Genomic DNA, 11,214 nt, shown 5'->3' with positions numbered 1-11,214 from the left:
AGTCAGGGTGCTACAGTTGGATTGCCAACCATTGCTACCTGATTTTTGGCCACACATAAAGGTGGTGGCTGCCATCTTAGGACAAAGTTTTATGACTCTTTGTCCTGGCTCGGACCCGCATCGTAGCCTGCTCTCCTGATGATATCTGAGCTAACCCATTTTTCTCCAGTGCTGCTGCTTTTAATACATTTTTGAGTAATCGTTCATTTTTCACTGTAAACCAAATGAGGCTTTACTGTTTTAATTGCATTTAAGATCTCTGCATTGGTTGTTATTAATTTTATCTGCTGCTATTTTAAAGGAAGCCTCAAATGCATTAATACATTGAACGGATTCTGGAAAGCTAATAAAAGGGGGACAAAGGGGGCCCTCGTCCCCCTTTAATATTAGCCTTTTCCTTTACCTTCTGCTTATTTTCAGTAGTGTGTAGTGTTTGCAAATTTATTAGATATAACAACTGTGTAATAGGGATGATTAGACAATAAAGATACAGATATGTTTAACTTTGGCAGTCTATGGTTATTTATACAGTAAACAATCACCCATAGCCAGATCCACTCTTTTTGTTAAACACTAGAAGCAACAGAGACAATTTATTTTCTTTGGTGATGGACAACTCTGCTGATTACTATATTCCCAAGTGGACAGCTGTTTAACAGATGTTGCAGAAGTCCAACTTTAAAATCCAGCCTATGTTCTTCTCGTGTATTTCTTAGTGTAGTGTAGTAGTAAAAAAATACATATATATTTTTAAAATGTTAGTAAAAGAAAGAATACTTTTGCAAGACACTTTACTTGCAACATTTAATACTTTAAGATGAGGAAAAAATGAAACTAAATTTAACTGAAGTTTTATGAAAAATATAAAAAAGGTGAATAGCCTTATTTTAGAGATAACTTGGCTAATAATATATGGGCACATTTGAGGAGTTTTACAACAAATTCAGTTTTTTTTTTAAATACAGTAAAGAAAAAATTCAGTTTTACATACTTTTTTAAATATATTGAATTAAAATTACACGTGTGAAGATGACCTACTAGCTTTGTGGCTCAGGGAAAATCCAATCGCTATTGTTTGCCACTGTGTTGTGAAATACGAAATGAAGGTAAATAAAATCAAAGTAAAAAATTCACATTTATATTCTTGATAGTAACTATACGGCCAAAAAAAAAAAAAAAAAATACTGTTTTTACTGTTGCACTAAAAGGTAATATTAGGTGTATGTGTTACACATTTTTAAAAGGAACATCTTGGGTCTAAATGGTTTTATATTATCCTACTAAATTCTGACCTTAGTTTACCTACACCATGATTTTAATCTTTGATAGGATGAAAGAGCAATTTGTCTATTTGCATATTCTTCACTGAGGCAAACAAGGTCTCCTATCATCCATTTGGTGTGGTAATTTGATGTTGAAAGATCAATATGACCAAGGTCTGCCCTTCCCCTTGATGCAACAGTTCACCAAGTGTCAGATAGCAGCAATAAGACTAATGGGATGATATGGCTCATTGTCAGGGGGACATGTGGTTGCCAGGATAGCAGTGCATATAAGATATAAATAGGGCAGTTTTTTACCTCTCTAAAATATTGAAAAAATATGCAAATCTAGTTTATTTTTTAAAGATAAAATACAATCTCTTATTTCACTTTTGTCTATATAAACTGGTAATATTTTTTTGTAAAATCTGTATAAAATTTAAATCATCTTAGCTTTGAATCACGGATATTATTTCAGTTCAATGATTAACAAGGCAAACATAAAAATTTAGAAACTATTTCTTTCTTTTTAATTTACATTTTTCAGAAAAAAATTAGAGATACACAGACATGAACAGAGGTCCAATTGAGATCAGACCGCCATGCAGCCCTAGAGATTATGCCATTAATCTGAAATATTAAATTTTATTTGCTTGGTCATACATATTCTTTAAAACTAGACCTGGGACAAATTTTTTTCCACCTGAATTTAGCTTCTCTTACACGCTATACATTAACAAAGATAAGTCGGTTCAAAAGAGTGCATATGCATTTGTATGTGTGTCTGCAGCCAAAAGCGAGATGCACTCGGCCCGTAAAGCGATCCTGACACCATAAATAATGGAAGCTGCCATGGCAGAGGATAAGTTCTTTGGACAAGGCTCCTTTTTCACAGGGCTTTCTCCCTGTGAATCACGTGACCACGGAGGTGCCAGTAATTTTTCATGAGTGGTGTTTGTAGGCTGTATGTTCATATACCACCCAGGTTGCACACCATCAGGTAGAGATTCCCCTGCATCAGTGTCTGGAGTCAATATATCTGCAGGTTTACAAGCTTGGGATCCCACAGGTTTCAAAGTCTCAGAATCTGTCTGAAGCCAAGGGTCAAATGAATTGTCTTACACCATTAGAAACTCAAGGCAGCTCTTATGAAACTAAAGGCCAGGGAAGTGGATAAATAAAAGATGCCGTCGAAACAGAAAAAATCCACAGCTTCAGAGGAAACCGAAGAGGTTGATGACGAAGTGGAGGAAAGTGAGCCAAATTCAAAGGAGAGTGGCCACGGTTTGACCCATGGGGAAACCACAAAAAGAGGTAAGAGTCGGAGGAAACACAAGAGCACAGAAGACTCCGAGATACAGGAGCTGCCAGAGAAAGAGAAGAAGGAAAAAGAAGAAGATAAGGTGAAAAAGAAGAAAAAGAAGACAAATAATGATACTGATGCTACAGTTTCAAATAAAGACACTGAAGGAGAGCAGAACAACAATGAATCGACGACCAAACCCAAAAAGGATAAACCTGAGAGGCTTAAAGAGGAAGTGACCGACGGGAAAAAAAAGCAAAAAAAGAAATTGTCAATAGAGAGGGCAGAGGAAGAGGAAGAGATGGGGTCTAAAGATAAAAAGTCCAAAGATGGTAAAAAGAAGAAAAAGAAGTCTCATAGAGATGATGCTGAGGAGCCCTTGATTGATGAGCAGGAAGAAGAGGAGGAGGAGGAATCAAGGAAAAAGAAAAAGAAAAAAAAGAAGAATTCTGGAGACAGTGATGATGAAAAAAAGAAAAAAGGGAAAAAATCTAAAAACAAACAAGTAGACTATGCTGCAATCTACCAGAATGAGCTGCTTAACTACCACACAGACTCTTCAGATGGATATGAAGATGAGTACTACAAAAAGAAAGGTAAGTGTCACACACTGAAGTCTGACAAGAGAAAAATGACATGCTTTATTTCGAGGTGAACAAATCTCACCCGGCTCATACAGGACTGAGTTAAAAACCAGATTCTTGCCAGCTACCTTGAGCTCCAACCAGGAGCAATCAGGGGGAACCCCTCTGTGATTGTCCTGGATGAAAGCTCGGTTATGTTCCACATGAATGGAGCCAAACAGAGGCCTGAGGGCAGACAGGTGCTGGGTGCCGTCCCAGTCTGAGGGACTGGGAGAGCCACTGGGGCAACAGAATCAAGAGAATATTCAGAGGGAAGGTTTATGGTTTTGTGCAGTGGGGTGCATACATTCTGGACATATCCTTTCGGCTATAGACAAATTTAAACACAGTCTAATACAACACCATATACTTTTTTATTTCAAAAGATTATTTCATAATAATTATTTAATAATTATTTCCTCATCATTTTTACCCCTGGGAATGATGTCTAAAAGCCTTAATATGAACCTATCTTAAAGTACTACAAACTTGTATTTCTATTACATCCAGCACAGAAAAAAACCCAAACCATCTGAACTTCAAAATAATGGTGCCATGAGAGAAAAGCAAAGACAAAAAAAATTAGAATAGTGATGACAAGAAAGGTAAAACATCTGAGGCATCTTGGACATTACTTAATCCCTGTAACTTAACTTTGTTTTAAAGCCAGTTTTTATCTTAGGGTAGAGAATGCCAAGCTGTGTGTATCTTTGTTATCTGACTCGCTAACCACGGTCACTTACATCTTGAGGAATTTACAAGGCCAGTTTTACCAGGCCACTGTCTATCTGATTTTATAAGGTCTCCCTTTCCTTTTAATCAAATCTTAATAGCTTGAATTGCTGGTAATTAGAATTCCCGGTTCTTGAAAAACTGAAAAACTCACGTGGAAAGAAAAAGACAATAAGATGAATTTTATTGATACAATTACTTTAGTTTTTGGCGCTCAGACCTCGGCAGGAAACATTAGCCCTGAATCTTGTTTTGACTTGCATGAACAGGAGTAAAGATCAGGGATGTTTCCCCTCAGGCCTGAAACTGGTAGTGGAGTGGAGATAGATGAAGTTGGTCAGTCCATAGACTGCTGGTTGGAGAGACGGTGTGCTCGAGCTGTATGAAGAGATCCAATGGTCTGCGTGAGCTGATACTAGTGCTTCACTCCGGGGATGAGCATGCATGAAGCAACAGTGGAGAGGAAAAACTCCCCATTGGGAAGAAACCTGTGGCAGAACCAGGCTCATCATTCAACTGGTTGAGATGAGACAGGGAACGGAGTAAGAGTCCGGGAGAAATGGTACTCTGATGAAGCTTTAGCTACGATGATGGAGAAGGGGATGGAGGTGGGTTGAATCGAGGTCATCTGAATTGAAGTCAGACATAGAGCAACCACTGCCTGCGCTTTGGGTTGCAGACTGAGTTGTGGATTTTGAGAACTTTTAAGATGAATTCTGGCTGCTGATTGGGCTTTCGTGGAGGTGTGGTTCAAAGCTGATTAGATTGTGTCGGAGGCGGATGAAGGTAAGTAATAAGTTTATTCATGTGAACTTTTGCCTTGGCTTAATCTCTGTTGTCCAAATTTAGCCAGCCATGACATTTTTCTTTTTCCTTTTTCAGCTCCTTAAAAAAAGATGCTTGTTTACTTCAACAAGCATCAAAGCACCAAAGGTTACTTGAACCAACAAATTCTGGCATCTGGCATCGTTCTGAACAGTACATTTTGAAAGTTTTGGAAAATTTCAAAAAAAAAAATAAATTAAGTATTTTAAGCCTGTTTTTTTAACCCTGTTTTGTTCTTGTAAATAATGTTTACCTTTACAAAATGTAATTCGAAGAAAAGCTTACTTTCAAAGTTATTGGCACGGTTATTTTCATTAAAAAGAAAGATGGATAACCAATTCTAATTTCTAGAATAAAATATTTTTTGTTTGAAAAAAGTATAAAGTTTGGAGTTTTATATTTTATGTTAAACCATGATATTTCACAGGCACAGCTTCTTTTGTTTTTGTTTTTAACCTCTGAAACTTTTTAAATGAATTTTAGAAAGATCCCTGGAACTGTTAAGTTTTAAAAGAACAACATTCAAAACATTTTCATTCACATTTGCTTTTCTCACGTGTGGTCCCAGTTAGTTTGTAAACTTTGCTTCTTTTTTATAACAGAAATAGAAAATTCCTATGCATTTGCAGGCCCTGTTGTTTTGCACATGTGACCTTTAAAAATGAGATTGTCTTTAATATTGGTTTATGGCAGAGGAAATGATAGCAGATTGGTGAATCTGTATGTGGTTATACAAGAGTCACTATGGTTGTTTTTGAGGTTCATTCTGAGAGAGATGTGTTCCCATGGTTGGTTTAACCCCATGAAGGCTGTCTTTTTTTTTAAATCTTGTTTGTGAAATGGACAGAATGGCAAGGCATAGATGTGCCATGTGGCTGTGTTAGAGTCTTCAAGGCATGACCAAGAGTGGGGGGGTTACAGTAAAGAGAGTCGTGTTCATGTCTAACTAGCTTGTTCTAAACTGGCAATAGGAAATGATTATCCCTCAAAATAGGGGATTTTTCTCTACCTCAAACATAAACTCCAAGTTGGTGGTGTCCTCTTTTTTAAGTCATGTGAGGATGGACTGGAGCCTCATCTGTGGCCATGCAGGTGCTACTCAAACGTGTCATGTCAAAACCAAATGCCAAACATTTGCCGGTTCTCCTAAATTCTGATTCTAACCAATAGCCTTGAGATGTGAATAATGAAGAGGAAGATCTTAGATAAAGCAGGTGAAATTAAACTCCTTTATGAAGTCGCTGGCTCAGGATTTAATAGGTTAAGAACCCCGTTATATAGATAGAAAAATCAGACATATCTAGATTGACAATCATTGTCCTGCTAAGTGTTTTAGGATATTGATTTGAAATCAGTGATCTACTGATTAACTGAATTTAATACTACTCCTCCATATCAAAAGGTGTCAGCTAAAGTGGTTTTTAGCCTTTAATCAGTGTCTAATGGATGCTGAAGAAAATCTCTAATTGTAAGTCCTTTTTTTAATTGGCAGTTTTCTCTTTCTTTCAGTTTATGAGGTGGTTACAGTCACGGGTGATGTAAAGGGAGCTGGGACTGACGCCAATGTTTTTGTTACCCTCTTTGGAGAATTTGGCGTCTCCCCCAAGGTTCACTTGGCAAGCAAGTAAGTACAACATTGTGTAGAATTTAAGTGGTAAAATACTGCAAAAAGCAGGTTTACAGCAAAAATGTCAGCTTATGTCATCATTAGAACTATCTTTAATATTATTGTTAGAAATTTTGTTATTTAATTTACATAATCCGTGATGTTTAGAAGTAGCATATTTTCAAAATGAGACATTAACTGTGTATGTTTTCTGTTTTTCTCTAATTCCTCAGCACAGAAAAGAGGTATTTGGCAATAAAAGGATGGCTATCATTCTGTATCTGTACTGGCTTTTATTGTGGATATGATGCTGTATAGGAGAGAATTCCTAATCAACAGTACACTTATAACTCTACACGCTCTCAAAGTGTTTTAAATGAAATAGAGATTAAAGTCTTTTAGAAACTGGAATCTCTCCTTCATACAGATGTTATAAAAAATATTGGACTCAGAATATCTGGAGTAAGGAGGAACTATGTGGCATGGCCGGTCTTTTTTTCCATTCAGAAAAGAATGAAAGAAGACCACGATGTCATTTATACAGATTACTCTCAAATTACTCTCAGGGATCTTATCAGCAGTAGGCTTCCTTTATCTTCACCCATGCTGACTGACAGACAGAGTTACCTTTGCAGAGTATAGGATACACAACTTATTGTGAACCACTCTGGAGCATGTCACCGACACCTTGAGGTGACCTAATTCATTCATTCAGTACCAATCAACATGTCTTGTATCCAGAATGTCCTTTCTGAGTGACTTCTGGATGTCTTATCTGATAAAACAGCACACATAGACTCCATTGTTTCTTTTGGTATTGGTATGATAAAATGATTGCATATTTAGGAGTTTCACCTTACTCCGATATGTGGCAGGTCCTGCCTGTATTGTGCCATTATAGATTCAAACTTCACAGCACAATACAGGTAAGGGGGATGCTTATTATTCCAAGCCTCCGAGGTGGCTTAAGAATGCAATTATTTGGAAATTCAGTGCGATTACAGTATAACTAAATTGCATGAATTCCAAAGTTTGCACTGTTTCTGTTTCTCATCATCTGTAAGCAGCTAAATGTGGAGAATAAGGTCTTGTATTAACTTTTTCATGTTTATTTATTTGATGTACCAGAATATAAACCTTCACTATATAATCCATAGCTTTATTAATGTAATGTTAAAAGCATAAAGAAAAGGTTATTTTCTCAGTCAAGGACTCCTACTGTAAGATATAAGAATTTATTTGATGTGCAGTCCTAGTCAGAGGATTATTTCATTGCTTGTTTCCTTTATCTGGGGAGCAAAAGTATGGTGTGTGATAAAGTAGGAGAGAGTGATAAAGTGGCAGAGCCTGAGTTCGAATGCAGATTATAGCGCTGCAATCAGCACATAAGGGTCCGTTAAGCTGGATCAGTCAGGGTGAGGCCATTTACAGATTCAGAGATCATCTCCTTTATCTTTCTGTTTTAATCCCACTGGATTACATAGTTGAAGTTGTTCAATCTAAATTTCCATGAATTCTAATTCTTTCTCATACTTTCTTGTTTTACAGAAGCCGGAATGCATTTGAGAAGAATAAGACAGATGTTTTTCGCATCAAAACACAAAACGTTGGGCCAATCAAAAAGCTAAGGTACTGTATGATATAAAATTGGGAACTAATATAACCGTCGATACATCAATGCACTGCAGAGTAATTTAATAATTTCCATCATTAATTCAAATGTGTAATGAGATTTACAGTTATAGCTCACAAGAAGTAGGTCAGAGAAAAGATAATAGTGTGTTGATCTGTTGGACATAAAGGGATTTTGTCGAGTGACAAAAAGGTTGAACTCCATCTGTTGTTATGAGCTACTCAAAAGGAAGCAGATCTGCAGTGCATCATAGCCAGCACACATGAATGATTGAGTCATTTAATACAGTGTTCTTATTCGGATTGTTATGCAATGAACCAAAAGAAAATAGAGCACAAACAAAAAAAGGGAGAAGGATTTACATGGTTGTCAAATGTTTTATAATTGAAAATCTTTAAAGACTGGAATACAGTGGTATTTACCCCCCTTGGCCAATATTAATAAAAAATGTACATAGATTTACCTTTTTCTAGAGTTACTCATACAGGCTCAGTTTAAGAACTTCTTTTCCAGCTATGCTCATCCAAGACATTTTGCCACTTCGTTTTTCATTAAAAAAACTCAAGCTCAAATCAAAGTATTAGGTGGAGATCATCTTTTATCAGCAATAATTAAAGTCTGGTAAAAAACTGCAACTGAATTTATCACTGCATTTTTGATTTGGCCTATGTAAAATATGCTTTGACCTAAACATATGCTTTGACCTAAACAATTATTTTTAGGGTAACTGCCCTACTGATGTGTTAACTTTTGTTTCAGTCTCAAGTCTTCCAAGACTAACTCGTATTTTTTGTATTTTTAGTGACTCCAAAAAAAAAAAAAGAAAAGCTTCCCCTTAGCATAATGCTGCCATCAACATGCTTCATGTTCAGGACAATTTGGAGAGTTTGTTTCCTAAAATACATAGTATTCTGCCTGATGTACTCTTTCTTGACCAATGTATGTATGTTTGCTTTATTCCCCACATGGCTTGTAGCAAATCACAAAGTTAAACTTTCTAGAGTTCTCTTACAATGGCCACTTTTCTCTTACTAATATTACAGAAAGGCCAGATAGATGAAGAGCACAACTAATTGTTGCCCTGTAAACTTTCCCCTAACTGAACTGTGTATCTCTGCAACTCCTTCATAGTTAACATGGGCTTCTTTGCCCGCTTCTCTAATGCTCACATTATCATATACTGGTTGGTCTGCTGTTTTGGAATGGTGTTTCCATTTTCATAAAAATAGGACTGGATCACTGCTCTTCTCTGTTAGATAATGTAAGCTTAATTTATAACTATTGATTCCCTTCTGTTTTATTTTGGAGTGCAGTAGGATGGACAAAGGTACCCTAAAAAGAAACAAAAACATCTAGAATGTTCCTTTTACTTTGTTTCTAGACAGTGTGCTGCTTTGTGTTGACCTATTTGATAAAATCCCAGCGAAGCAAAAGCTAATTTTCTTGGTTTAGCCTGTAGTTTGTAGAAGCCTCTTGAAACCTTTCTGCTACAATGCACTTCACAGCTACTCATGCACTGTGAGCATTACCCATGCTTAACCTCATATCACATAGTCTGTGTGACATATCTGTATTGTCTGAGCTGTAATGTCTGAAAACAATGGACTTGTTTAGTATATAACTATTGACATTAATCCTGAATGGCAAGATTACTAGAGAGCTCTTGCAAAGACCAAGCAATTTGAAATTGACCTTTGATTTCCCTAGAATTGAACATGACAACACAGGAATGAGCGCCAGCTGGTTCTTGGACAGGGTGGTGGTAACTGACATGATCCGGCCCCATCTGCGCTTCTATTTCCCCTGCAACAACTGGCTGAGCCGGGAAGAGGGTGACAACCTGTTTGTCAGGGATCTACTTGGAAGCCTAAACCCTATGGATGTCCCAAAATGTAGGTCACAAACATCTATTATAAAAATACAGAAAGCTGAAAACCACAAAGCAAGTGATTACAATTGAAAATGTATTGTTTGGATTTCAGTAAGACTTTAAATTTATTGATTTTAATGGTGAAGTGTAAATGTAAACCCAAGCCAACATAAATAAAGCATTATATTTGTAAAAATGAACCAACCTCAATGAAAACTGACTGTGCATAACACACATCTCACAAGCTAAACACTACGGTGCCTGATAGTCTGCAGGCCTTCCTATAGTTTCAGGTTGTACTGTAACTGAATGCCATGCGAGTGTAATCCTCGGATAAAAACGGCCCTTGTGACCTCTCCTGTAATGTGATCTCACATCTTAGCACCTGATGACAATCAAGTCCAGCTTTGTAAAGAGACTGGGGCATAAGGGATAGTCGGGGCAACGCAGCTGTTTGTCAAATAGACACCAAGAGTAATTAATTTTTAACCTGAAAGCCATCTTAATTGTGATTTTCAAGAAACCTTCAGAAAGATAATAGAGAAATTCATCTAAATATGTTTCTCATTTTCTTTAGTGATTTTTAATAATCAGTGTTATGTGTTATCTGTCTTCCAGTGAATAAATATTTGGTGAGTGTTTTTACTGCTGATATGAAGGGAAGCGGGACAGATGCTGATGTCTTCCTTAATATCTTTGGAGAATATGGTGACACAGGTAATGTTATTTATAAAAATGTAAAACAGTTAAGGCTTAGTTTTCAACTTGACTCTTTGACAACAAAATGTAAACACCAAGGTAAAATGGAAGAAATAAAAGAAAAGTGAGAATTAATGTGGCTTCCCTTCTGGCTGAGATAGAAGCAGTAGTTTGGTGTAATATGGAGTCTATATGGGTGATTTGGCCCACAGGTTGTGTACAGTAACATTTCCTCAAGACCCTACAGATAGGATATGGAACAGAATTTATTTGTGAGCTAATGCCACAAATGTTTGATTGAGAAAGGATGATAGAATATGGCTAGCTGTACATCTCTGAATGCCCTCAAAAACATTGGGCCAATTATACATCTGTACAATCCATGTGCCAAACAACAACCCCAATGCAAACCCACATTATTTCCCCCACTAAACATTTGGTTTAGTCCTGGTAATGCTATCCAATGCATCTACAAGGTATGCTTAGAAACTGCCGGCTAGGGCTACCGCTCTTCTTTTTATGCTGCCAGTTCTGTTGTTTGTTCCAGCAAGGAAAGCTCCTTGCAAACCAACTTATTTATATGCATACCTCTGTCCAATTTTACAACATAACATCCAGATGAACCATTGTTTCTGGGTACTTCAACTCTCTAGTTAAATTA

At 36.8% G+C, this 11,214-nt stretch overlaps 1 protein-coding gene across 2 annotated transcripts in view; it reads left to right on the top strand.

Moving 5' to 3' along the window:
- The first annotated feature begins 2,974 nt into the window (after positions 1–2,974).
- loxhd1 (lipoxygenase homology domains 1) overlaps positions 2,975–11,214 on the top strand; it is a 40,703-nt gene continuing 32,463 nt past the window's right edge. Inside the window, exons 1-6 of one of the 2 annotated variants that reach the window (XM_015381428.1) lie at positions 2,975–3,161; positions 6,255–6,369; positions 6,585–6,596; positions 7,900–7,980; positions 9,692–9,876; positions 10,473–10,571. In XM_015381428.1, coding sequence (XP_015236914.1) covers positions 9,714–9,876; positions 10,473–10,571 — 262 coding nt within the window. In that variant the 5' untranslated portion in view covers positions 2,975–3,161; positions 6,255–6,369; positions 6,585–6,596; positions 7,900–7,980; positions 9,692–9,713. Of the gene's footprint in view, positions 3,162–6,254; positions 6,370–6,584; positions 6,597–7,899; positions 7,981–9,691; positions 9,877–10,472; positions 10,572–11,214 lie in introns of those variants that run through there. The other variant, XM_015381427.1, reaches the window with a different exon arrangement.

The sequence above is a fragment of the Cyprinodon variegatus genome, unplaced genomic scaffold, assembly GCF_000732505.1.
Source record: "Cyprinodon variegatus isolate N-32 unplaced genomic scaffold, C_variegatus-1.0 Scaffold234, whole genome shotgun sequence".
NCBI lineage: Eukaryota > Metazoa > Chordata > Actinopteri > Cyprinodontiformes > Cyprinodontidae > Cyprinodon > Cyprinodon variegatus.
The sequence above is the reverse complement of the archived record's forward strand: the minus strand, read 5'-3'. Positions and strand labels throughout refer to the sequence as shown.